Below are 27,567 nucleotides of genomic sequence, written 5' to 3' on the forward strand. Positions count from 1 at the left end.
AGACACAAACAGCATCGGTGACCAGCGGGATGAAGCCAAGTGACCTTAAACGTGTGTAACGGGAGCCCCAGAAAAGAGGGGAGGGACATAGAAACGGTATTGGAAGAAATGACAGCCTGGATGATCCGGTTCTGGTCAACTATAAAACCGCAGATCCAAGACGTCCCGTGAACCACAGCAGAACAGGCACAAAGAACATCTAGAAATCAGCCCAAGGTAAGAAGACTTCACGTTCACAGCACCGAGGTAAGACCGCTAGCCTTGCGGGCTCTCCGGACGTGCACCCGCTCCCCCCCCCACCCCCCCTTAAGGGGCACGGCTCTGTTTCCATCTGACGCTGGTGAACCTTTCCTTATCCTGAGCTGGGGGCTGTGTCCTGGGATCCCCGCTGCTGTCCAATCCCACCTCCAGACCCCCTACCCCAGGAGGGCCGAGCAAACAGCGGCAAGCAGCGGCTCTGCCTGGGGCGCCCTCCGGAGAAGCACAAGCCCGGCCTCTCCCATGCGAGGCTCAGGGGGCAAGCGTATCTGGGCCGAGGGGGCTCAGGGAACACTCTGGGCCACCCCGATTCCCGCACCTGTTCAGCTGACGAAACGAGAGACGTTTAGAAGCCAGCGTGCGTTCAAAGCAGCTCCATTTGAAATTCAGAGGACCCAAAAAAAAAGAAAATTCAGATTAGGGTGTGTGTCTGGGCCCTGTTGTTACAGCAGGAGATGGGAGCGCTCCCGGAGCAGGCTTCTTCCCACACGAGCCTGTGCGCGGCCCCGACGGCCAGTCAGGGGAAGGGGAGAAACCTCGCAGCCTCACCCCCTGACTCCCGACACGGGAGCCCTGTGGGCTCTCCACCTCCTGGCGGGGTCTCATGGACCCAGGCTCGCCCACAATCCTTCCTCAGCCCTCACAGAGCAGGGACGAGGCCGGGGCCAGAAGGGTCCCTGGAAGCCCGAGGGGCGGCCCCTCATTCAGGGGGCGGTGAGAGACGCTGCGGCTTCTCCTGGGCAGTCTGCGTGGGGACCGGAAGGTTCCCGACACTCCTTCCAGGAGGCCCAGGGAGCCCTGTCCAAGCCAGAAGAAGCCCCTTCCCGGCCTCGCTGGCTGGCGGCCCTGGGGGCCAGCCCTCAGCACCCGGCGGGGGCAGCAGTGCCCCCAGGCAGGCAGCAGGGACGGAAGGCCAGGTTCAACCGGCATATTCCGAGTGTCCTCGGGTCCGGTATTTGGGGAGAAAACAGGACAAGCCCCTTTCCTTCGCTGTTCCTCAACTTGAAACCGACACTCCAACCCTGAGATCCGGCATCTGACTGGAAGTGACCGGAGGATCAGTGCCCCTCGCAGGACGCCTGTCCCACACACGTAAATGCCGGGGTGACACCAAAGGAGGGCCGAGGACCCCAGAGGCTCGACCGTCCTGTGAAGGTCAGGACGAAGCCACAGTAGCAGAGAGGGTGTGTAGGCCCTGCCCCTCGGGCCGGGCTGGGTGCCCCCCGACACTCAGGCCCACGGTCGTGCTGGAGGGATGCCCGCCTGCCCCCCGGCAGCCAGCCAGCCGCCTGCACTTGATGCTTCGCTCCGCCAGCCACAAGGCCACCTTCGGGGAGACTAGCCCGGGGGCGGGGGTGCAAAGTGACATGGCCACCAGGAGGCAGCTCTAGGACTTAAATGCACTGGCCGGTCTCGGTGGGCCGGTCAGTAGCCAAGGGACCCCGCGTTCCTTGGCCGCCCAGAGCTGTGGGCAGCTGCCAGCCGGGCAGGAACGCCTGCCGATCTGTTTGGCAGGGGCAGACTCCGGTCAAAGTCTCAAACCCGAAGCCCACGCCTCGGTGTCACGGCCCCACCAGCGCCCCGGCCCACAGGGAAGCCTGCACGTGGCTTCACCGGACAGGCCGTGGGTCCTCACTCACGCCGCCTATGCCTCAGCCCAGACGCGACGCGACTTGTTTTGATCCAAAGCACATCAGAGAGCGGCCTGGTCCAGGCCAAGGGGCGCCCCAGGGGCATGCTGGCAGGGCAGGGGGTTAGGGGTTGATGTGGGAGGGCAGGCGGCCCACACTGGTGGGGAGAGGAGAGCCGCGCTGAATCCTGGCCAGGCTGTGCCTGCCCCGTGTCCGACGGGCCTGAGCAGACCTGGCAGGACGTTCTTGTGGCGGGGGGGGGGACGGCACTGGGGTCCTGGGGCCTGCCGGCCTGCCCCCCACCCTGCTCTCTCCTACTGACAGGACCCGGGAACGCTGCCCCCGAAGACAGCACAGCGGGGAATGGCTCGCATCCGCCAGAAGATGCACAGGCCCGCTCCTCCCAGGAACTGCCGTCAACCACTGGACCCGACACAAGGGATCCGGACAGGTGACGGGGTGACAGGGTGGGGGCCCCCAGCAGATGGAGGGGGAGGAATGTCCCTTATCTGGCCTCCGAGCAGCCGCTCTCCCGACACGAGGTCCCAGTGTGTGGACAAAGCCCCTGCCGAGGACCTGGCCACGGGTCCCCTGCAGGGCTCCACACGGGGCCACCCGCCACCTGCCCTGTCTGGGCCTGCTCTCGGTTTGCCCCCAAACACCCTCTATTCCGACTCTGTTGCGGGGAGAAGGGCACTTCTCGCGGGCCTGGAAGCTCACGCGCACGGCTCCGAGGGCCAGGCGGGCCAGGCGCGCTCAGAAAAACCCCAGGAAGCCACAACACGGGTGTCCCACGGGCCACGTGGGACCATGCTGTCACGTCCGGTTCTGGGTCAACACCTGACCGGTGGAGCCGTCCCTGGGACCTGGGGGGAAACTGCGGCTCCCGGAACCCCTCTTCTTCCTCCTCCGACCAGGAGCTGTTGCCACGGCAACCGCAAGGCTCCCCAGCCCCGTGCCAGCGAGATGACGCCACTGGGACGTCGCCCTGAGGCACGAGCTTCTCTCCTCGCTGCAGTCTGGTCCACATCCTCTGTCTTGCTTGGCCCGACCGTCCCGCCTCTGCACAGGGCAGCCTGCCTCTCCCCCACCCGGCCCCTGGCCCTTCCCACCCCCGCTGCCCCACAACAACTGCCCCGGGCTCAGTACGCCACGGGAGGCCGGTGGCCTGTCTGTGCCCGTCAGACAAGAGTCCCGGGCACTGGTGCCAGTGGGGCCCGGTGGGGCGGAACAAGCCCGCGCTCTGTGGGTGACGGGGCCACGGGGCCGACCCGCTCACTAGTTTATGAGGAGAGAAGGCGGCAGCCACGGGCGGCCCAGGGGCAAGCTCCTTTGCGGGGCTGCACGGCCTGCACGGGCCTCGGTCCGGGTCAACACGGCCCCGCCGGCTGCCGGGTCCGCAAGGGCCACGGCGTGTGAGGGGGGGTGGGGACAGAGGTCGGAGACGCTGGGGGACAGAACGGCCGGGAGGGCAGTGCAGGTGTGGTGGCGGTCGTACACCGAGTCCCTTCCGGGGACGAGCCAGGTGGACACAGGGGGCTTGGAGTCACCGTGTCCCCCGAGTACTCGCTGCAGTGACAGCAGGAACTCTGGAACTTTCTGAGGACGTGCAACAGCCAGATACTGAGCCGGCGCGGCCTGTGCTCACCGCGCCACGGTTTACGGGTTTACACGCACGCCTCTCCCCTGCCCTCGAGCTGCTCCCTGGTGCCGGAAGTGGTGCCCCCGCCTTGCCTGCTGGCCCGAGGGCGATCCCCGGGGCCGGCAGAGAGGACTCCCGCGTCCACAGCCGTGTCCCAAGGGCACTCACACGGGGGCCGGGCGCCGAGACTCAGCCACCGGCGTACCCGCCCGGTCTCCCTCTTGGGACGGGGGGCTCGCCCCGGCTGGTCGTCAGGAGGGAGGGCAGGAGAGCTCGTGAACCACGGCCAGACAGAATGACAGGCCCAGAGAGCAGGCCTCCGGAGGTCCCGGAGACTCGCACGCACCTGCGGGCGCCACGGGCGCCCCCAATGCTGCCGGCGTGGCGAGGCCCACTTCTCCTCTGGCGCGGGGGGTGGGGGCGGGGGCGGGGAGGGCGGCCGGGCCCCCGCCGGGCCGAGTTCCGGGCCGAGTGCCTGCCTGTCCTCGGAGTGGCGGCCCCCGGGGGCAGGCAGCTCCCACCCACGCGGCAGCAAGGGCCGGGCCGCCGGGCGCCGCGTCTTCTGGAGCAGAGCGCGTGGGGTGAGCCCGAACCCTCAATCATGCCGGCGCACATCTGCAGAGCCCGCTCAGCCGGAACGGCGCTCAGCTATTTCTAACTCTGCCTTCAGCCCCCTTCCTGCCTGAAAGATCATCTCTGGGAAAATAAAATAAAATAAGCCAAAGGGGCCAGGAGACTGCAGCTTTCCGCGATCCCCCTCCAGCCTGATTGCGCCACCGCCGCGTGGGTCTGCGCTCAGCCCCCCGGGGCAGGGCCCCCAAGGCCGCGTGAGGGTCGGCGGGTCGGCCCGTCTCTCCGGCTGGTCTCCGTCCCACAGCATCTCTCACTTAGGACCACCGGCTCACAGGGAACCCTTCCTTGCTGCCCCAGCCAAGGCTGAGCTCGCTGGCGGAGCCCTTCCGACCCCGGGGCGCATCCAGGTCAAGCTCCTCACTGTGGCTGGGGAAACCGAGTCCCACGGGGTGCAGTGGCCCGGCCAAGCGTGAGGGCTCCAGGGCACCTCGTGTCCCCTTGGGTCCCGGGGCAGTGCTGGGCAGGGGCTGCCTCTGGCTGGGTCCCCGGAAGGCAGTGAGGATCTGCACGCGGTCAGTCTGCCGTCTCCCTTCTACGTGGCTTCTCGCGCATTCTCCCCATCTGTCCGTCTGTCCGCAGTGCACAGCCCGCACGCGCCAGGCCGAGCAGGCAGACGAGCAGCGGATGGGATGGGACGGGGCCTCCTGTCACTGAGCCGTAACAGGCAGAGGCAGCAGGTACTTCACCGGCAGTCACTCCCAGCCCCTGCTTAGAGACGTCCTCACAGGCTCGGCAGCTCCAGAAGCACCTTCTTTGGGGCCCCTGAGGGCCCGATAGCACCCACCCCGGAGAAGCTCAGAGGCTCCGCGTTTCGAGTGTCCGGGAGGACTGCGGCCGAGCAAGCGAACGCACACACACGTCCAGACGGTCTGCGGATACCGCCACGCTCTGGGGCCCTCCGCCCTCCGCAGCCCAGGGCTTTCCGCCAGTGGAGGCGCAGAGGGAGGACAGGGCCACCGTGGAGTGCAAGCCCCGGCCGGGCACTGCCCGAGGCACGGCAGCCGGTGCGGGGGGCCGGCACCTCGGGAGGGTGGGGAGGTGTCCGGGGGCAGAGGGCTGAGCCGGCCCAGAGGATGCACCTCTCACCCGGCCCCTCCCGTTGGGTGGCCTGTGAGCTCCCGGGAAGGCCCCAAACGGACGTGCACGGGCCCCGAGCGGCAGATGCCCGTGGCTGTGTGAGAGGCGGCTGACACTGGGGGTGGGGGCTGGGGCCCTCACTGCCACGTCAGGGAGCCCGGGAGCACCAGCTGACCGGGGTGCGGTGGGCCTCACCTGCCGACCTGTGGGAAAGGCCCCTCAGGGGGACCTATGAAGGGCTCCAGGGATGGGCCCGGGGTGGAGGAGGCAGGACCGGGGCCCCCACCAGGATGCTGGGGACTTACAGCCCTACCCTGAAGGGAGAGAGGTAAGCGGAGGGTGGGAAGTGTGAGCCTGGGGCCCCGAGCTGGCTCAGACCCCTTCAGTTCACCCCACACGGCTTCCAGTTTTTCCTGATGAGCCGGGACAAGAAAGACAAAATCCCACCCACCTGTTGGTGCCCGTACGGCAGCAGGCACCAAGGGGGTGACAGGGCTGGAGACGGCAAAAGGAAGGCCAGCGTCCTCAGAAAAGCCGGGCTCTGGGGGAGGCTGGCCAGCGTGCGAACGCCAGGACGCAGGCACAAGGAGGCGGGAAGCTGGGACCAGGGCGGGTCCACCAGGGGCGGGCAGGCCCCTGCCCGGCAGGGACCCACGAGAGGCCCGAGGAGAGACAAGGCTGCCCCACACGTGCTGCTGGAGGTCTGGGCAGGGGCAGCCCTGTGCGTGTGCCCGTCACACGTGCGCACGCGTGCTCCTAGCCTCTGGTTCCCGGGACAGCCCCCTCGGGCCCATGGAGGCACGGCCAGGCTGCCCTCTTCCTCCCCCTGCCCCCCCCAACACCCAGGCCCTGAGGCCCTGGGGCATGAGCGCTCTCTTCAGGGAACCCTAACCTCCGGTCCTGGCTCTCTCGCTCTGTCCAGCGGCCGCTGCAGCTGACCCGCCTGTCCCAGGGATGCCACGGGATTGGGGGGATTCCTGGGGGCAGGGTGGGGGGGGGGCTTGCCTAGACGTCAGGGACCGGCTCTGTCCTGCATCCCCAGCTCTTTGGAGAGGGACACGGGACTCGTTGGAAGCACCCCCAGACTTCCACGGACAGAGAGCAGAAACAGCTCCTGCCTTCCGGTGCTAAGGGGTGGGGGGGGTGGGTGGGAGGGGCGGCGGCTTGCAGGCTGGGTGGGGCGGCCAGGAGCCCGAGCTTCCAGGACGTGGCAAAGCCACCAGAAAGGCTCCACGCACCCCAACAGCATTGGCAAGTGCCTCGGGCACCGGGTCCTGGCCGGGGGCTGTGCACCTGCTGGGCACGTCCTGGACCCTGGGTAGTAAGGAGTCTACAATCCAGCGTGCGAGCCCGACCAAAGAGGCCGCATGCCGGGATCCGGGGTGGGGGCCTGGGTGGGGGGCCCCTGGCTTGTCCATACCTACACCGCACTTGAGGCCTCCCAGGGCCCAAGGGCCCGACGTAGGACGGTTCCTGTCTCTGAAGAACAGCTTGTGTAAAGGAATAAAAATCACCTACGTAATGACCAAGCAACAGAAAGCGACATGTGTCCTGAACGGTGTAAGTTGAAGACAGTTCCCACCTCTGGGGAACACCGGAAGCCCTCCCGGAGGAGGCGACTGTGAGCACATTACGGCTCTGTTGGGGGGTGGGACGATCTGACCAGGGGCAGGGCCCAAGCGCTGGTGTGCAGGGTGAGGGGACCCCCGGGGGAAGGCAGAGATGGGGGCCCTGTGGGGCTAACATGGGCCCTGATGGGCAGCTTCTGTCTGCTAAGCGCTCACTGCTTGAAAACACAATTCTGACAAACCCTGAAACCCAGGGTGGGTCCTCAGCGATGCTGCTGGTGCCCCCGTGTCAAGCACTATGGGGGCTCGTGGTCGTGGGCTCTCTTAGCTCTGACCCCTGACTCACAGACGATGAGACCGAGGCTCAGAGTGGTCTCCAGGTGGGGAAAGGCAGCGTGTGGGTCCAAGTCTGGCAGCCTGGACGAGGGGCAGCTGGCCTGTCTACCGGGTCCTTTCCAGACAGCTCTCTGCACGGCCTCCGAGGACCAGCGGGCACCGTGCTTCGCATCTCACAGTCGGCGACGTCCCTCCACGTTTTCCCTGACGACACGGCAGGAGAACCCACGCATCTAGAACGTCACGCATCTAGAACGTGGTGGGGCCGTGAGCAAACCCACGTCTCCTGATGCTGTGCACGGGACTGCCCCCTACCTGGGGGGTGGGGCTGGAGGCCCAGCTGGGACGGTGGGGGCAGGGGTGCCTGCTGTGGGCGTGAACGGAGGGCTGAGCCGTCGGCCCTCCTGTTGTCCTCGGGGGCCGGCTCACACCCATGCTGCTCCCGGCACATCTGGCCCTTAGGTCCAGAGCCAGGCCTGCAGCTGGGAGGCAGGGCACCAGTCAGAACTGTGGATGTACTGGACCCCGCAGGGGACCCTCAGGAGGGGAAGGTGTTGGGGTTACTGCAGCAACACCCAGGAACTGAGCTGGGGTGAGCTCTGGGCGTGGACACACTCAAGGGGCCTGGTGGGGGGCAACTGCTGAGCACAGTGAGGCCTTGCACATGCAGGAGAGCCGAGGGTGGGGAGAGACCGCAGAGAGCGTGGGTGGGGGCAGGGACAGCCGAGGATCTGTAGGGGAATAGTGGAGGGTCCGGGGTGGGGGACGGCAGAGGGTCGGGGGACGGTGGACAGTCTGGGGCGGGGGGGAGAGAAACGGCCTGACGGTGCCTTTGCGGATCTCTGCTCCACAGGCGCTGTCCTGTCCAGAGTGAGGGTTTGTAAGACCTGAACGTCTCTGCTTACGCGCTTGACATTTAAGAAAACCGTGTGGGGTTCCCGCAACACACGAAGTGCTCGTCAGGGTCTGAGTTCTTCGGAAGATCGCAGAATGACACAGGAGAGACGTTTCTGAGAGCTTGCTTAGAAACGTAAAAACAGACACGCGGGACCCAAGACGGCCGGGGATGTGAGAAGGCAGCCACCAGGCCGAGACGCGGTGCTGACCTCAGGACGAGGAGAGGCCGCCAGGAAGGAAGGGGGATGGAAACGAAGTCGGGGGGGGGGGGGGCGGGGCCCACGCCGACCTGCGAGGTCGGGACCCCTCTTCGCTCGGCCTCCCGCGACCCGGCGCCTCCGGGCTTGGCCGGCACCTGTGCCAGGAAGCAGCCGGGCGGGCACAGGTTTAGCGTGAGGTTCAGTTCGCGATGAAACGAGACAGGCAGGACCTCCTGTGCTACCGCGTCCTGCTCCACGTGTGCAGATCGCACGGGTTACGGCTGCTTTACGGACCCAGAAGAGCGGGCTCTTTGTTTTTACAAACGTGGGCAGAGCCAGGTGGACGGCCCGCTTCACACCGTGGCCACCCTGCGTGGGGACCTCCGTGCCGACCGTGGCCGCCCACAGCCATGCCGGGCCCGCGTCGCCGTCTTCAAGCAAAGGGAGGGGAGGCCAGCGCGGCGGTGGCGGGAACAGCCCTCCTGGTCGGCCTGGCAGCGCCCCGGTCCCGCCCCTCACGTGCGGGTGCGTCATTCCCCGCGACCGTCCCAGTCCCGAAACCCGGACACCACCCCGGGCCTGGACACGGGTACAGCCACAGACTCCGTGGGGGGCTCCTCCGTGGGGGCCCCCACCCTGCTGGCTTCTCCAGAAGGAGTCTGGGGCCAACACAGGCCGCCAAGTTCCCGCCCTCGCATCTGTCTGGGGTTCCAGCCCTGGCGTCTCAGGCAGACCCGAGGGCCCGTCCCAGAGAGATCCAGCAGCTTCCGTCCCCTGTCCCGTCTGCCACATGGCACGACGGCCTTGGCCACGGTCCAGTCCTGAGGCCGCCTCCCTGGCCCAACACGGACCCTCGCCCTCTTACTTCTGCCGCCCCCCCGGAACTGCTGGGGCTGGATGCCCCGGGCCTTGCTGCCCCGCCCCTCCCAGCGACGGGGCCAACACAGCACAGGCGGACGGCAGACACCCAGAGGCGGCCAGGTCGGGGCGGCCGGGGGTCAGCAGACTCCCCTGGAAGCGGCGGGCCACGCCTCCTGAGGGGAGGCCGCCACCGCTCCCGCTCCGTCGTGCACCAGGACGACCGGGCGGACGTGCTCTCCACGCCGGTGGCCGTCACCGCGGTCCTACCTTGAAGATGAGGCAGTCGGCCTTGTGCTCGGCGTACATGGACGTCAGCCGGTACTGGCTCTCCGTGGTGACGTCTATCTGGTAGCCGGTGAGCGCGTAGCAGACCTTCCGGAACTCCTGGATCTTTGTGTGAAAGACCTCCTTCAGCCGCTGGTTTCTCAGCTCGGCACTCTCCACCTGCTTCTTCAGCTCTGGGGGCAACAGGGGACAGGGTGAGCTTGCAAACCCGGACCGGATGGGACGCGGGGCGGCAGCGGGGGCCAGGGCCAGAGTCACCGACAGAGGGTCGTGGAGGAGACGGGGTCCCGCCCGGGCAGAGCCCTGACGCGTGCGAGCGCGAAGCTAGGGAACGAAGAAAACAAGCACAGGGACGGCCCGACCTTTGAGCGCGGAGTCGTTCAATTAAACGTAAATAACTCTAAAGACAGCAGTGACTCTGAAAACAGAGGGCCTCGTCCCAGCTCTGAGCCCTGATTCGACCCCCGGTCTGGCGCCTTTTCCGAAGGGCAACAGGCAACACAGAGTCCTTCCCAGGGCCGCTGAGGAGGCTTGGGTGGGGCCCGGCCCCTCACGGGCAGTCTTGGGTCTGTATCTGCTGGGGGGCTGGCCGCCCACTCACACAGGCCAGCGCTGAGAAGTGGTGAGCAGGCAGGGGCCTTGACAGTGGATGCCCTGGGGCTTCCTGGTCACATCCCTGTGGCGGGGCTCCCCCCCCCCGGGGCTCCCCCCCCCCCCACCCCCCCGCCGGAGACAAGGCCACTGCGCGCAGACAGGCCCCTGGGACCCCGCCCGCCCCCTCAAGGCTCTAACAGGACGGTTCAGGGCAGAGGCCCCAGGCCCTCCCGTCACGCCTGCCACGGTTCAGGGCCGCACAGGAGAAACCAGCTGTGCCAAGCACAAAGCCATCAGGAGGCTACACAGCAATTATCACGAATCCTTCACCCAAGGTGCCTTCCCAGTAATTAGACCTCAGTTCTCCCCTCACTAATTAGCAAGGCTGGCTCTCCTCAAACACCAGCTTCTGAAGCCAGGAGCTTCCTGCTGGTCCCTCTGGAGCTGATGTCGGGGAACCCCTCCAGGGCCCGGGGACGTCCTGGGTGGGACGGGAGCTGTGCCGTCTAAGAGGGTGGTGGGAGACCCCAGGCCTTGGAGCCGGTCAACCCGGCTGTGACAGGGACAGGAACCCTCTTGCTCAAGCTGAAGCAAGGGGCCCGTGGCACATCCTGTGACAGTCACCAGGACGGGCCCGGGCCGGGCAACCAGAGGCTCCCTGGCAGGGCTGAGGGCAGGGAGAGAGCAGGAAAGGTCACCTCCTGGAGCAGGTGAAGGGGACGGGGGAGCCTGTCTTCCAGGGAAAGACACACAGGAGAGCCTCCACCCGTACGCCCTTCCAGACCTGTGGCCCTGAGTGTGTGACCCTCCAGCTCCCAGGTGCGTCGGGTACACAACTGCCTGAGGAGGCGTCGCAAAGACAAGCTGGATCCCACGGGGCCACAGCACAGTGCCGTGTGGGTTCGGGCCACACCTTGGATGGTGGGAGCTCGGTCAGCTCCAGGCACCAACACGCTCTACAGCCATCACAGGGCGACGCGGAGGGCGTGGGTTCTGGTTCACAAACAGGGGCTTGTGACATTCACTGCCGGGCCACGCGTGTCTGGCGTGGGGAGCGCCATCCGCCCCAGGCCAAGCTCTCGCGGCCCCGCTGCCCCTCACGCGCTCTGGCCGGTGCCAGGCTTCTGGACACGTATCCTGGGTCTTGTCTGTACCTTGTACAGCTCTGCGGGCAGCCCGGGGCCGGCTGTGTTCTTGCTCTGAACGAGGAATCTGAGACCAGGGCACGGCTCCTTCCGGCCTCCCCGCCATGCGGGTCCCTCCACCTGTCACACGCCCTGCCCTCACCTGCCCTCCATCACCACACGGCCCTGATGGCCCCGGTGGACATCCTTCTTCCGGAGCAGAGAGCCTCTCCATCGGGACACGGGCGCGGAGCCCTTGATTAATCGAGTAATCAGACTACGAAATCCAAAGGGTAATTGGCGGCTCTGACCCCGTGCTCCTCCCTGAATCTCTCGGCCAGCCCACCGAGGACGGACCCGCCAAGCGGGAGAAAAACCCATCCTGGAAGGAAAGATTCACTGACCACGTTTCTGCGGCGATAATTCACCCCTGTCAGACTGCACTGCCTTTAATGGAGCTCAGATGCCCATTGGGGAAAATTTAATTTTGGTAATAATGCAACCTGACCTTGGAGAAGGTAAGAGCCCCTTTGCCCACAGATATCAAGATGCTGCCCATTATCCACTCCACGGACTCCTACAAGTACACGGACTCAGGCAAATGCACGGGTAAGCCGCGCCCCTCCCGTCCCCCTGGGGGCTGCGGACGCCTGGGGTATGAGCTCCGCCCCCCATGTCGGGCTCCTCGCACACTCTGTCTCACCCAGTGCGGCCCCCACCACACCAGGCGGGCCCCCTGTCACCCTCTGACAAGCGAGGGGAGGCTTGGATGGGGGAGCGACTTCCTCAAGGTCACACAGGCTGTCAGAGGTACGGAGGGCTCTGCCCCCCGTCTGCTTGGTGTGGGTCCTCAGGTGCGGTCACCTTAATGCAGCACGTTGGGGTGGGGACGCCGTGAGCTCTCGCTGTGATTTAGGGCACAGCAAAGTCAGTGCTCTGACCTCCCCCCTATTCTGCCGTTCAATCGCTTACATAAACGTGAATGAATAATTCACACGATGGTTTGGATTAAATAAATAAAAGATGTGCCTTTTGCCTTGGAAAAGCCATTGCTCGGATGCGGCCTCTTCCCCAGAGCGAGCCGAGGCTTCCTGTGGGTGGGGTTAGGCGGCCTGCCAAGGGCCGGTGACCCCTGGGGTCCACGGTGACCCCGCTCCGCACCCACCCGCAGGCACCCGGCCATGGCCACCCACAGAGGCCATCGGGCAAGGCCGGCTCAGCACTCAAGTGGCCTCGTCGGGTCTGCGGAGAGCTCCGGGCCTGCCCGCTTCCGGACCCCTCCTGCCGTGTGCATGTCTCAGGCATCACCAGATGCCTGGGATGAGGACCTCGTGCCCGGACCCCCTCCCCTCAGGCCTGGGATCAGGCCCACGGCTGGAGGCTGCGCCGGGCCAGACTCACCCTCCGCCCCGTCCTGCCCTCTGGCAACACGGGCTAAAGGAACGTGCCCTCCTGCCACGCTCTTCTCTCTTTGGGCCACCCTGTCCGTCTTCCCCGTGGCAGCCCTGTGCAAGGCTCTCCAGAGTCCTTGGTGAGGGACAAGGGAGGCCAACGAACAAGCGGGTGCTAGACAGAGGACGTGGTCGCCCAGAGCTCAGGTGTGCAGGGCGGGCAGGGGTGGTGCAGGCCAGGGGTGGATGGCAAGGTCCAGGGGCCATGCGCCTGCTTCTCGACTGGCACGTGGCCCCACGCAGGCCGGCTGGTTCCCTCCACGGCCACAGCCACATCCACGGGTGGACTGCCCCTGGATGGCTCGGACTCCCCCCCACCCCCCACCCTCCCCATCCGTGCCCAACACCTGGCTCTTTCCGGAGTCCCAGAAGGCCGCTGGGAGAGCCCGTGGGAAGGACACGGAACAAAAATAAACTCTCCCTTACGTAAGGCTGGCAGGAGAGAGCGGAGATGGCACGATAAAGGAGCGGTTATGGGCACATGGCTCTGGAGAGCAGTTCACAGTCTAAAATTCGGAGAAAGTCTTATCCCAGAGGAGCAGGGAGAGCAGGTGAGAGACAGACCAGTGGACGGTGGGACTCTCCCAGCAGCAAGCCTTTGCGGGGCCCCCACACGCGGCCGCACCGGCCAGCAGAGCCCGGCTGTGCCTTCATTTCACTCACAGCACACGCGCCTCCGCGACTCAATTCCCTGCGTACCGGTTTGCTGGGGAAGGTGCGGGGAGCTGGAGGTGGGGGGGGGGGCAGCTCCACCTGGGAGGTCCCGGTCGGCTCCGTGGGACCTCTGACCCAGCCTCGGGATGGAGGCAGTGACGTGCAACCCTTAGCTCTGAGCTCCTCTTGCTCCCAGGGCCTTCGAGAAGCACAAGCAGACAGGACACAGCAGAGACACGTGCCAAGATGCCAACGGCCCTTAGGAGGGCAGCCCGGGGCCTGCGGTCCACGTCTTTCCTCTTGCGTGGCCTGAGCACGCCAGTGAGGTGACTGGGTGTGACTCTGCACGGTGGCCATTCTGAGGGACAGACAGACCTCGGGCCTTACCCTGTCCCACACGCGGCGGCCTCAGCTCCATCCTGGGACCTTTGAAGGCAAGGGCTCCCTGTTAACGGGCTTCCCTGACCCACATCGTGGTCCAGAGGATTCTGAGTGTAGAATAAGCGCCGTCCAGGGGAGGAGGCTGGCGGGGGGAGGGCTGGAGACCCACGCAGGGCAGAGCTGGGACCGGGATCCCAGGCCTCCCAGCACAGTCACCGAGCTCAGAGTGGCACTGGCCGCTGGGTTCTGTCCTTTGGGTTCCAGTCCTGTGCCGGAGCCCAAGTCCTCTGGACAGAATTCTAAGCTCTGAAGGGGAGACACGGTCTGAATTGAAACCCTGTCCTGCGGCCACCAGGCCTGTGCCGAGCGTCCAGGCCCGCCGCCTCTCCAGCCGCACCTGCCCTGGCTCTATTCCAGAAGCACCACTCTTCTCCCCACCTCAGGGCCTTTACACATGCCTGGAGCAGCCCGTCATGCTTCCTAGCTGACTCCCAGACTCCTCAGCTTTGAAATCACTTCTTTGGAATAGATCCGGTCTCGTGTCACATGTCCTCAGCGTACGTGACAGTGTCTGTTTCACACAACAGAGTGTCTTCAAAAGCTTCTCTGAGTAAGTTATTTTCCCCGTAGACTCCACACTCGCTGCAGGGAGGACTTTTTGTCCCATTGAGTTTCAAGTGCACTTCAAGGAGGCGGGAGTACACGAAATGCCATTTCTCCAAAACCCTGAATCATAACCCCGGACAGGCTCTAGTCAGTGTCAACCAAAGGGAACATACATACGGGGCTTCCCCACGGACACGGCGAGTAGAACGCACGTGCTCACCCTTGAACATATGTGTTCGACCTTGCCCCCCACCGCAACCACCGTGGAGGGCGGGGAGGCAGCGGCAGACAAGAGGGCGGACGAAATCTTAGAAGATGAGCGAACTCAGGAGAGGAGCCGGGCCCAGCGGGCCTGGGTGAGTGGGACCTCACCGTCCTGGGCGGCAGGGAGGCCGGCTGGAGCTGTGGTGGGGGGTCCGCACCAGGGAGCAGGACTCCTCCCTGCACGCCAGGTGATGGCCCTGCCCCTCCTGGAGAGGAGACAGTCCCTGCTCCCAAGGCAGGGGTGACAGGCCTCGGGGCTGCTGTGACGAATGGAACACTCCCTGATGCCTGCGCCCCCGGCCCCCGTGGACCCGGGGTCCACAAGCACAGGGCCCGGCAGGAGGTCGATCTGCGCCAGCGGCCCCTGCGGGGTCTGAACCGGCCTTCACACGCGGCCGGCGGCAGCCTTCCCGGTGCCCAGAAGACCGGCCCCAGACGGAGGCCCGCCGGCCCGGAGAACTACCCGCAGGGCGCAGTGCCTGCCTCCCGCACACGCAGGTTACGACGGAGGCTGTGGAGGAGAGGCGTCCGAGGCAGCAGCAACAACGTGCAATCCGCGGAAGCGATGCCGTTACAGACGCGCACGGAAGCGTGGACACGGAACGCGGAAGGGCCTCCCCGACAGCGCCCCACCAAAGACGGAGACAGAAAACGCCAAAGAAAAGATACATTCGGAGATCCTGTGAGGGGAAACCACACAAGGGAAACCCCAGAAGTAACCGACTGGTCTCCAGGCTGGGCGGGCAGGGCGCAGCGCTATGTCAGACACCCCCCAGGAAAACCCCCACCCCCCCACCCCACAGACAGACCTCCTCCCTCCCGCCCTACCCCGTGGACAGAAACCCCACCCCACCCCATGGATGGACACCTCCCACCCCGCAGACAGACCTCCTTCTTCCCACCCTGTCCCCACAGACAAACTCTCCCACCCCACGAATGGCTCCCGACCCCTCGTGAGGGAGGCCGGGAGGAGGACACAGGGGAGGGGGCAGGGCAGCCGTGCGCTGGCCGCCGGCCGAGCCGTCAAAGGCAGGCGGCCTGGCCCCTGCAGCTGCGCTGTGTTTAAGAACTGGAAGCAGCTTTTGAAATTTCCCTTTGGGGACTCGGGACAGAGTCATTTTTCTTTCTGAAAAGTGAATAAAACCACTTAGCCAATGCTAAGGTTCTCAGGCTTAGAAAACAGGAAAAGGCGCTAATAGTTCACCACTTGAAAGAACAGCTCTTGGAGCCCAGGCTGAGCCGGGGCTGCTCCAAGGGCACCGTGTGCAAGGCAGTGAGGGGGGACGATGGCCTGCCCGGACCCGGCTGTGGGTGAGGCAGGATGACCAGCTGTGCTCCGTCCCCGGGCATCCCCAGCCACTGCGCCCCTGCGGTCTGGAGGGGCCCAGGGGGCAGGGATGACGGCGGGCACGCCCGTGGGGCCCGCGGCCAGGGACGGCAATGGCAAGAGGCCAATCGCCCACCTCCCGATGCTCACCGAGCTCCGCTCCATGGCCTGTCCCCTCGGGGCGTCCGTGTAGAGGTGGGATGAGGGCCCTGGCTCCACGGCGGGGAGACAGGGGCTCAGAGAAGGGGTGGGGCTGCCGTGCACCGAGGGTGGTCGGCCTCTGGGCACGGCGCTTCCTGCCCGCTGTCTCTGCCCGCGCTGCCCGCTCAGGATCTGAAGCAGGCCCTGCCGGGCACGAGGGGCGAGGAGGATGACGCTCGGCAAACTCCCCGCCCCTCGCCCTCGCCGCGCCCCCCGCCCCGGACACCGGCAGCCTCTCGGCAGCCAGATCGGGCTTTCCAAAGCCAGGCCAGCGGGTGCCGTGGGCCGCCCTGGGCCCTTGGGTCTTCCCGAGGTCCGGAAGGGCACGACTGAGCCCAGTCTGGACAGCGGACGTGGGGATGAGTGAGAGGCGGGACGGTGCCGTCATCTGCCATGAACAGGCTCTGGGGGCGCCGCGGGTCTGCAGGTCCAGGTCCCGAGTTTGGTTTTTGCCTCCTTGGGTTCAAGAGGCCGGTGACGGAGCTGAGGGAAATGACCTCTCGGTGTCCAGAGGACAGACACACGTGGGGGCAGCAGTCACACAGGTGGGAACCGAGCCAGCGAGGCCGCACGGGAGCAGGTGTTTGACGTGCACGTGCTGGGTCTGGAGATGGGGGCACAAAACGCGTCCCTACGTTATCTGAAGGGCACTCGGGATGAAAGCACACGTGTTCGGAGCTGGTCCTGCAGCCGAACAAAGACCAGCGAGGCGACCCGTCTCTCTGAGGTGTGCCTCGGGGACAGCTACGTGTCAGGGTGACGCAGGGGCCCCCACACTGAGCCCGGGCCTGACCTCAGACGAGAGAACCGCACCCATGCACGCGGGGACGCCCGGCCACACAAGACCAGGCCGGGCCAAGGAGCCTGGCTGGGCCCGAGGTGTCCCTGTGGAAGCGTCCCTGGGCCTCCCTGGCAGGTGCACGGGGAGGGGGCTGCAGGGGGCGCTGGCTCTGCTCAGGCCCAAAGCCGTGCCACGCCGCTGGGGCTGAATTATTGGCATCTCGTAACTTCTAACTATTTCAGTTTTACGTGTTTAAATATTTAGTAATTAGGCATCAAATATTCATGCAATTTTATTAGCAACTGCGGGAGCCGGCACCACAGGGCGACGACTGTGGGTCCGGGTCCTGGTCCCCGGGGTGGGGGGTGGTGCCCACCGCCGGACCACGGCCCCAGGCAGGCCTTTCGTGGGTGCCGCGCACAAGAGCGGGTCCACCACCCCGACGCAGCACGTGCACCCTGACGGGCTCCCCCTCCTGCAGATGGCCTTCCCATCCCAAGCCCAAGCTCCAGGAGAGGGGCCCGGGAGGCTGGCAGGCACAAGGGGGGCGGAACCAGTCTGGAGGTCCGCGTGTGCCCGTGCCCTGCCCGCCGGGGGGCTTTAGGCGCCCACACCGCTCCTCGCACGGCACTCAGAGCAGCCTGTCCGTGAGGGGGCACAGCGGACACCACCCGACCGCTGCCTTCGGTGACCAGCCGGACAGGCCCCTGCCACCCGCCCGCCACGGCCTTCTGCCATCCTAGGGAATGGTTTGCTTGAACTGCCTGGAGGCAGAGGGCCCCTGGGACAAAGTCTCTCCATTATGAGCCCATGTTCCCCTGCTGGGCCGGAAATTGCACGTTTTACACAAGAGAGAAGACATTCGCCCTGGAATTATATGCAGATGAGCAGCGTGTGTGCCCACCGCCGGCTGCCTGGCAGACGCCCGCCCTGGGTAAGCTCGGTGCCAGCTTTCAAACAGGGGCATCTCTGTGTGATTAACGGCTCCCTCCACAAGCAGCCTGTCACCTTGCACAGAAATGATCTGAAAAGACACCAGCAATTACAGCCCACCAGATTACGGGGTGGGAGAGTCCCGGGGTGACAGGCGGGCGCTCATGTGATATCGCATTCCCGGGAAGGCTCCCTCCCCCACCGCTGAGAACAGAGAGCGGTCGAAGCCCCAGGAGATGCCCCCCCCCCCCTCCGCCTCCCCACCCTGGTGCCTTTGCGGAGGGGGAGGACCAGCTGGGCCACGTGGAAGGCCACGGCTGGCCCCTCGTCCAGGCAGCTGACAGATGTGGGGTCAGGCCCCGAGGAGGTCAGCGCCTTGTTCCCGGTCAACCGACTGGGGAGCAGAGAAGCCGGACATCCAAGCCAGGACTTTGGAGCGGGGTGGATCCCCCAAGTCCAGCAGGCAGTGCTGGACTCCCGGCACCACCTCAGGCCGAGAGGTTTGGCCACAGGTGCCCGAGGGAGCCTTCGCGGCCATCCCCCCACCAGGTGCCCCTGGGGGACCCGTGTGCCTGGGGTGTGTACGGAGCTCACCATCCTCTGACTTTCTTCACTTGTTTCGTTGTTCACGGCCCGTTTTTTCCAACTAAAGCACACTCCGCCCCCCCGGAGGGTAGGGACTCACTGCACTAGGGCCAGCCGGCCTGCACGGGAGACCCCAGAAAAGAGCACCGGGTGGAGACCTAACACCCTCCGTGTGCACTGGCTCCTCTTACGCTCTGGCAACACCCGAGAAACATCATTACATCTGCCTCCGTTTCACGGGTATGGACCCCGGGGGTCACACGGTTAGAAGCAGACCACCTGAGGCACACACTCACACATGCACATGCACACACATGCACGCACATGCACACACTCATGCACACAGTCATGCGTGTGTATGCATGCATGTGCTCTCTCACACACACCACGCATGCAGGCATGCGTCCACACACTCGTACACGCACACGTGCATCCGCACACACACACTCATGCATGCACGCACACGTGCTCTCACACACATGTGCAGGCACACGTTGACACACTCGTACATGCACCCACGCACATGCACACACACACTCATGCATGCACGCATGTGCTCTCACACACACACCACACGTGCAAGCATGCATTCCCACACTTGTGCACGCACACACATCCACTCACACACACCAGCCAGAGCCTGAAACCATCTAGAGGAGAGAGCCACCCAAGTATATCACCTCACAAACGCCCTGAGACGTAAACCGGAGAACACCAGCGCTTAACCGAAGTTTCCGGCAACTTCTTTCCGCACGCACACCAGCAGGTGACCTGTCAGGCTCACTGGCAGCGACGGCCTGTGGCCACCAGGTGGGACGGCCCGTGGGTGAAGGCCAGGACGCCGGCAGCCGCGGCAGGCTCACTCCAATCCGTTCTGCGTGTCGTGTGCGTTATTAATCTCCAACAGCGGGCTTAGAGAAGCCGAGTTCCTGGAAGGCGAGCTTCCTCTTGGAAGAGGGAAGAGCCTCTCAGAGCTCATCTTTTATTGACAGAGTCATTTTCGAGTCAATCTGTCTGCTTTGGGCAAGACAAGACTTTAAATCTTTCTCTCTCTCCCTGCTTTCAAGATGTGGCAGTCTATTAAGACCGGCTAATGTATGCGGCCAGGCCTCGAGTCTGAAAGGGAAGGCATGAAGGAGTAGGACCGAGAACCCAGAGAGCCGAGCAGGGGTTCAGCAGGCGCAGCCGCCCACAGACCCGAGGGGAGCAGCGGCTTAGCCCTCTGGGGCTCGGACGCAGGAAGGTGGGGCGTGCGGTGAGGAGGGGCTAAGTTCGAGGCGAGCAGGCGTGTAGCAGGGTGCACAGCCTGGACAGGGAGGGAGTGCTCTGAGGTGGCAGGCGCCCCTCCGTCAAGGACACGCGGCAGGCAGCCAGGACCAGCGGCCAGCCCTCCTCAGGTCCGCCAGGCGCGGCAGGAGCAGGGGCCTCCTGACAACAGGTGACGCGCACGGCGCGCTCCCACCCAGGGAACTCCGAGGGAAGTGTCGGCCTTCCCGGCCCCAGCCCCTCCCGCCGGTGCTGCTGAGCTCTGTCTCCAGCCGGGCCCAGCCCCTCCGTGCGGGACCACCACAGGCACTGCCCGTAGACGCCCTGGCGGGAGGCGAGACGAAACACCCCCAGGGGTCCCCCCTGCTCCCCTGCCCCGGGGTCCCCACCCCACGGTGGGCTGGCCCACTGCGCTGTCTGCCTGGGGTCTGCGGCCTCTGTCCAGCACCGGCAGCGGGGGCCGCTCCTGCCCCTACGCCCCTGAGTCGTAAGGACCCGGTGAGTCCGAGGAAGGAAGTTTCTCCAGTCAAGGACAAGTGACCGAGACAGGCTGTGGAGGGGTGTCAGAGCCTGATGCCCAGGACCAGGACCGCTGGCTCGTCGGCAGAACCCTGCAGGTGCCAGTAAGTGCACTAAGGAGGCAGAGACTGTCCGGGGTGCCCGTGTCATCACATGGCTCCTCCAGCGACGAGGCAGGAGGGTGGCAGGTCTGAAGAGGACGTTCCGCTGGGGGGAGTCTGGGAGGGGCCGAGCGCCAAGGAAAGCGGCCACCGCCAGCAGCTGGAAATGCCAATGGAACAGGTTCTCCCCAGAACCTCCGGGGGCCGGCAGCCCCTTGACGGGAGACTTCTGACCCCCAGCGCCGTCGGAGGAGACATCTGGGGGGTGCGGGTGATGCCACGGCAGCCTGAGTACAACCTTCCTGCCCCTCAAGAGCAGCAGCAGGAACAGTTCTCAGATGAGCAGCCCAGGAACAAGGGCTTTAGAAAAGCTGCTCGGTTACTTACTCACCCAACAAATAGGTGTCAAGGGTGAACCACGTGGCTGCCGGTATTCCAGGCTCGGGGCAGGTGCCAGTGTGGACAAGCAGGCAAGGATCCCAGACCTCAGGGGGTTACATCCCGACAGGGGACTCAGATAAACACACAGGAGCGGGTGAGTGGTCTCCAGAGGTGGTGAGCGCCACGGAGAACGAGAAAGCAGGGTCGGGAAGGGGCCGGTCGCAGCAGCCCTCTGGGAAGCCAGGGCATGAGCCGAGGACACGGCGGGTGGGAGACGGCCAAGTGCAGAAGACAGCGTGGACCATTCGAGAAAAGGGAGGCGGGTGGCAGCGTGGACCATTCGAGAAAAGCAGGGAAGACTTGGGCAAGCCGATGCAGAAACGGACGCAGAAATGCAAACAACCCGCAACCGAGAACGGTAAGTTGGGCTGCGGTCATCAAGGCCGCACTACGCCACTCCGCTTCGGCAAAACGCCCGTTAGGGCCTGTTCTCACTGTCCACGAGAAATCCAAAGAAGGTTTTCTCACTTTTACGCGAAAAGGTGAAAAGCGAAAGTAGCATTCGGCATCGGTTTTGCGGCGAGCTCCTGGAGGCAGTGCGCACCGCCGGCAGGGCCCCCAGCTCCGTCCCCGGAAACCGCGCTCAGCATCCCGGCGTCCGGCCGCCAGAGCTCTGAGCTGGGTCCGCGAGCATCCACGCGTCACCCTGAGTCTGTGTATCCACTAGCAAGATGCGTCCCAACGTCTCAGAGGAGCCCAAGAGAGGGGAGTTTTTCAACAGCTGGGTATCTAAATAGCAACAAGCGAACGTTGGCTCCTCCTTCACACCGGACACAAAAACCGATTTGCTGTGGGTCATAGGTCCACACGTAAAACCTCCCAGAAGCCAGGAGATGGCAACGCTGGGGTGAGCAAGGATTCTGCAGGCAAAGCGCTAGGCAGAGAAGAAGAAACGGGTAGATGCGACTTTCTCAAAATTTAAACTTTCACTTATCAAAAGGCAGCATGAGGAATATGATCACGAGAAAACAAATTACATAAAAAATGGGCTGAAGATTACGGAAGTCGTTTCAGCACAGGAGATGTGCGAATGGCTAACGGGCACGTGGGAAGGTGCCGGACGCTGCCCGCCACCGGGGAGACGCAGCCACGGCGCGATGCCACGTCACACCCGTCAGCGCGGCTGGACCCAAGAAGCCAAGGGCTCGCCGGTGCCAGAAGGACGCGGGGCACCAGAGCGCGCACGCAGGGGCCGTGAGATGGAGGACCACTTTGGAAAACCAAGCAGCAGGTTCCTAAAAAGTTGAATATAAACTCACCCCCACGGCCCCCCGAGAAAGAGCCCCCCATTCCACTCCCACCCAGGGCACACGGGGCCTTGTGTTCAAAAGCCTTCAGCAGCAACATTCGAAACAGCCCAACAGTGGACCACGTGTCGGTGTCCGTCAAAGCGTGGTCCGTGCCTGTAGGCTCATTCGTAACCGAGAAAGGAAACGAAGCACCGCCACGCACACGCCGCCACGGCCAGACCTCACACACGTTCTGGTGAGGGGCGGAAGGCAGACACGAGGGCCCGTGTGCTGCGTGACCCCACTGTTGGGAGAAGTCCGGAAAAGACGTCGCCAGAGGCAGAGCGCGGACTTGGCCCGCGACCGTGCGCTGCCGCGGACGCTGGCTCCGAGTGGGCAGCAGGGCCCCCTGTGGCGTGACGGAAAGGTTCACCGTCACGATGGCTGCAAACCTTGCGTGTTTACCAGAATCACCGTATGCTTAAGACAGGTGAAGATCGGAGCTTATTTGTTTTAAGGGGTCTCAGAATGGTTTTAGTTCACAGCGTGACCGAGCGGAAGGTACAGAGACTTCCCTTATACAGACGCACAAGGCCTCCCGCACTATCGACGTCCCCAGGACAGTGCACCTGTCATGATCGGTGACCCCACGCTGAGACGTCATTACCCAGAGTCCACTGTTCACGTAAGGGTCACCCTGCGTGGTGTGCAGTCTGTGGGTTGGAAAACGTGGAAGGACATGTGTCCACCAGTATAATCATACAGAATATTCAATGCCTGTGCCCCACCTGTTCATCCCTCCCCCGCCCCCGGCACCCACCCGTCCTCTACCGGCTCCCTGGCCCTGCCTTTCCCAGAAGGCCACTCGGCTGGGATCACCCAGGGTGCGGCCTCTCCAGACTGGCTTCCTTCACGCAGTAACCTGGATCGAAGGTGCCTCCGCGTCGTTCTTGGCTTCGCGGCTCCCTTCTTTCCGGGGCTGAGTAATACCCCACTGCCCGGATGGACCACGGTTCGTCCACCAGCCACTGAAGGGCATCGCGGTTGCTGTCCGGTTCTGTGGATGATGAATGAAGCTGCTGCAATCACCCGTGTACAGGTTTTGTGTGCATGTAAGTTTTCATCGCCTGTGGGTCAATACCGAGGAGCGTGACGGCTGGGCGCACGGCAAGCACGTAGTCAGTTTTGTAGGACACCAGAGGCCCTTTCAAAGCAGCCGCGGCATTCCATGTCCCCGCTGCTCCCCGTCCCGCCAGCACCTGGCAGTGACGTGTTGTGGGCCGTGGTCCTTCCTTGTTGCCGTGGAAGTTCAGATTTAAACACGCAAACTGCGATGTCTAAGGGACACCCAAGTGGGGGTGTCCAGGAGAGGGACGGGCCGCGCACGCTTCTCTGGACGGATGCCCGCCCAGAACTCTTCCGCCAGGTGATCAGGGACGCCCCACCCTCTGGTCCCCAAGCAGGTGCCCAGGGCGCTGGCTCCACCGTCCGGCCCAGAGGCTGCCCCCAAAGCAGTGGGGGTGGGGCTAAGCAGCAGCGGGAAGGGGGACCACTCCCCACCCCACGCCGGCAGAGCTGAGGCCCAGGCTGGCCCAGGACTCGTTGGGCGCTAAGTCGCAGCTGCAGGGCCACCGGGGGAACCCTGCCCCGTCTGCCGGCAGACCCGGTGGTTACGTTACGTGGCTTCCTTACAAATGCAATCACACACCCAGTTGATGGTGTTGCCCTTTGTACCTGACACTGAGAACAGACAGACAGCGAGGGGAGAGGACAGCCTGGGACACGCGGTAATTAAAGCGCCAACCAGTTTTCAACAAAGCCCGCTGTCTGGAGGCAGCAAAGGAGGGTGGGGCCGGACCCTGGGTACTCCCCTGCCACAGCGTCCCTGGGCCCGCCCGGCACCGCCGGGGAGACAGGACCTGGTGTCTCTGTCGAGGTCACACCGGCCCCCCACGCACTGGTGGCCTGACCCCGAAGCCACCTTCCCTCCCCAAGCCTTGCTTCCCGTGCAGCCTTCAGAGGCACCGCTGACCCGAGGTCGAGGGCGGTCTCGGGCTCCGCTGCAGCGTCTCTGCACAGCTTCCTAGGCCGACGTGCCCCCGCCGCCCCCTCTCGGGAGAGTGTGAGGACGGACGCTGTGCGCAGACGACTCTGGCTCCGGGCCTCAGCGGCCCTCACAGCCACCACGTCATTTCACAGACGGGGAGCCGAGGGCCAGAGAAAGGACGGGCAACGCCCCGACCACCCAGCTGTTAGGTGACCCCGGGGCCACCGAGTGACTTCCACCAGGGCCAGGCCTCCCCGGGTCCCCTCTGCCTGCCTTGCCTGCCCGAGGGTGTGGGACCCAGGCTCCTGCCTTTGACTAAAGGGGGACGCCTCAATCGGAGCTGGTGGGTCAGCACGCATGGGCCACAGGACTCGTGGGGTCATTCCTGCTTCTCCACCAGGACGGCTCTGCCTGGACAGGCAGGCTCTGGCGCGGGTCCGGGTCACCAGGGCCGATGACAGTGGCCACTGTCACGGCTACCCCATTACCGCACACCGAGGGCACACAGCACACTCCGAAGGCATCGTGTGGGTGCAGGAGGGGTCTCCATGCCAGCCTGGGGCGCGGCGATTAGCCTTGTGTGGAAGCCAGGGGGACTGCGGCCAGGCGGGGGCGCAGCTCAGACGGCCGGGCAGCAGGGCAGGGATCCCCAGAAGTGAGCGGGGCCTGATTTGATTTGGGATCCAGGCTCTTCGGGCTCTCCAGTCGGGGCAGCTCTTCCCTCCCCGGCTCCAGGGGCCCTGCTGCGTGGGGCCCATGGTTAACTTAAATGAATGAGAACCTCGCACAGATGGATCTAGGGGAAAGGTCCCAGGGGCCGGGGGGGGGGGGCCCACTCACACCCCTGCGTCGATTCACAGGGTGGCCAACCCAAGAGCACCGCACGCCTCGCACAGTCAACCACACAGCCCCGACCGGCCACAGAGCGGTCACGTAGCCCAAGGGGCCATGGAGCAGGGGACTGCTCCTTCCTCACCCTGCCGGGTGGTGGGAACAAGAGTGGGTGCAGAGAGCCCCTCAGGGTGCAGGATCAGGGAACCTAGGGCTCCGAGCTGGGCTGAAGGGCGGGGTCACAGAGAGCTCGTTACAGCGGCCTCGTGGGGACTTCCGGCCCAGAAAGATGGAGCAATCTTCCCTGCTCCTCCCTCCCAAAGACAACCGCGTGCGGGAAAGGGCAGGGCAGCACAGCAGAGCTGGGGGGTGGGGGCAGGGGAGAGGCCCGGGACCCGAGACTCCAGGCAGAAGGACTCGTGACCGCACCTGGCAAAGGAAGGCGGCGTGGGCCCCGCGTGTGCAGACCCCAGCCCAGCAGCGGCAGGAGGCCGGGGCGGCAGGAGGCCGGGGCAGCCGTGCGTATGCAGTGGAGTGCTCCCTCCTGCAGCCGGGCCACACAAGTGTGCGCCCAGGAGTCCTCCCTCTCTGGAGACAACAAGGAGCAGCTGAAAAGTCGCCTACCAAAGTAACGTACGACCTCAACGCAGGTTCAGTGAGAACCAAAATCTCCATGGCTTTTTCGTGAACTCCACGGAGTAATTCTGAAATTCACTTAGGCTAACGGAAGATGAGAAAGTCCGTAAGTGGAATAAAGTAACACCTTGCTCTACACTGGACACTAAAACACATTTTAAAGTTACAAGTGCAAAAGGAACACAGTACAAATGAAATTAAAAAAGCGGAACCTACGAACAGATCTTATTCTGTATCAGAACCTAGCAATCGATGGAGCGCGGAATGATTACGGGAAAGAAGGTGGTGGGGTGGTCTGGGAAGATCTCGATTTAGACCCTTCCTGACCTTGCGCCATGATTACAGGACAGACAATGGTGGGGCGATCCGGGAAGAGGTCGATTTAGACCCTTCCTGGCCTTCAGGCACACACCAAAATCAGGTCCAAGTAGATTAGATCTTTAAATGTGAAAAATAAGGCCAAAAAATCCCAGAAGAACGGAGAATTATCTATCAAATCACGAAAGGATTTCATAAGCATAAAAATAACGGAGTTAACAGAAGAGATTCCGAAAACAGTTAAAACTTTCTGTATAAAATCACTGTGAAAAAAACCCAGAAGCTCCTACCCAAACTGAGTAAGAAGGTGATCGAGGAGCATGGACGTGGCGAGACGTGTACGGGGCACACAGGATGGTCCTCCTTGTCGGCAAGCAAAGGAACACACGCCAAAACAAGGAACCGGTTTTATCTAATATTTAAAAAAACACTGTGCGGTAAAATTGACATTTTTTGGTGCCTAAGTCCGCAAGGCCACCGGCTCCAAGGCTCAGGACTGCTGCGCCACCCTGGACGGCTGTCCGCCACGGGCTCGGTGCCCCCCGCCCCCCCGCCCCGCATGCCGCCGGGACATTGACAGGTGGCCGTGTTCCCTCGGCGGGTGACCCGCCTATTCCGCACTCACCCGATACAGGGCGCTGCGGCTGTCAACGGTCTGTGGGGACCGCGTGTGGCACTGCCACACGCGCGAGCTCGGTTCTGGGAAAGACGCAGCCGTGCACTCCAGCCCGTCTCTCGGTGAAGGCGCTCGCTGGAGGGAATGCCGCCGCTGGCCCTGAAGGGCAGAGGCCGCGAGAGGCTGAGGACGGGGCCCGGGGCCGGCGGCTCCAGGCGCAGGGTGAGCGGACACTCGCCGTGCGGGGCCTTCCCGGCCACGAGCGCGGCGCGTCTCCCCCTCTGTTCGGAGCCCCTCTGACTTCCTGCCTCACTGCCTCCTCCTGGGTGCGTTTTGCTGGACTCACACCCAGGCATTTCACTTTTGGAGCATGAACAGAAATGGCAAGATGCTTCTGATTTCAGTGTCCACGCGTCCGGCACGTGACATACAACACACACACACGCACACGCACACTCACGTGTCCAGCTGGCTGGTACATAACACACAACACGCACACGCACTCACGTGTCCCATGAAGGGTGGTCGGCGAGGCTGCAGGACGCGAGACCCCCTGGACCACGAAGAATCCACCGGTTTGCTGGCTTGTCTGTTTGTACTTCTCGGGGCCTGACATCCAGTCAGGCATCCGTTCCCTCCCATCCCCACCCCCACGCCTGCTCTTCCCTGGCTGCCTGGACGGGGACTTCAGGGCGCCAGACCACCGCTGCCTTATTTCCGGTCCAGGCGAGCGTGGGGTCGTCGCCGTCAGGTCCGGGGCTCGAGGCAGCGCCCGCAGACCCTCCCCGTCCGGCCGAGGAAGCCCCCTCTTTGCTTATTTTGCTGAGAGTTTTCCTGAGGGCCGAATTTTGTCACATGACTTCATCAACTGGAATAAATACGAAAATAAATTCCTCCAGGTCTCATTTGCTGTCTGGTTTTCAAATTAGGGTAATACGTGCTTCATAAAATGATTAAAAAGGGCTCCCTCTTCACTTTTCTTGACGAGATGGTCAGGACTGGTGTTCGTTGTTCTTCGTTTGGCAGAATTCACCAGTGAAAGCACCTGGGCCCGGACACTTCTTTTCTGGAAGCTTCCTGACTGTGGATCCCACGTGTGGAACGGCGGCAGGACCGCGGAGGCTATCTGCTTCTCTCCGGGCGAGCTCTACGGCGGCCTGGGTTTGCCAAAGCCAGTGGCCGTTGCCGGTTTGGATCCCGGCGCCCCCTCCCCGGGCCGGATGCGGCGAGCGCCAGGTGCGGACAGAGCTGAGACAGAAGCCCTCACCTGCTGG

At 64.2% G+C, this 27,567-nt stretch overlaps 2 protein-coding genes across 3 annotated transcripts in view; both read right to left on the minus strand.

Annotated features, from left to right (window-relative positions):
• Positions 1–27,567, minus strand: part of MAD1L1 (mitotic arrest deficient 1 like 1) — a 320,239-nt gene that overhangs the window by 29,583 nt on the left and 263,089 nt on the right. For both annotated transcript variants that reach the window (XM_047089198.1, XM_047089199.1), the window contains one exon: positions 9,371–9,561. In XM_047089198.1, coding sequence (XP_046945154.1) covers positions 9,371–9,561 — 191 coding nt within the window. The remainder of the gene's footprint in view (positions 1–9,370; positions 9,562–27,567) is intronic.
• Positions 24,776–27,528, minus strand: LOC124519156 (uncharacterized). Its single transcript, XM_047089200.1, has 4 exons — positions 26,801–27,528; positions 26,303–26,452; positions 25,968–26,089; positions 24,776–25,311 (listed from the first exon to the last, which is right to left on the minus strand). Exons 1-4 carry the CDS (start codon positions 26,933–26,935, stop codon positions 24,963–24,965), a joined length of 756 nt encoding a protein of 251 aa, XP_046945156.1. The 5' UTR covers positions 26,936–27,528; the 3' UTR covers positions 24,776–24,962.

The sequence above is a fragment of the Lynx rufus genome, unplaced genomic scaffold (genome assembly GCF_022079265.1).
Source record: "Lynx rufus isolate CCGP_SWC_20201006 ecotype Redwood Valley unplaced genomic scaffold, mLynRuf1.p SCAF_27, whole genome shotgun sequence".
Classification (NCBI taxonomy): Eukaryota; Metazoa; Chordata; class Mammalia; order Carnivora; family Felidae; genus Lynx; species Lynx rufus.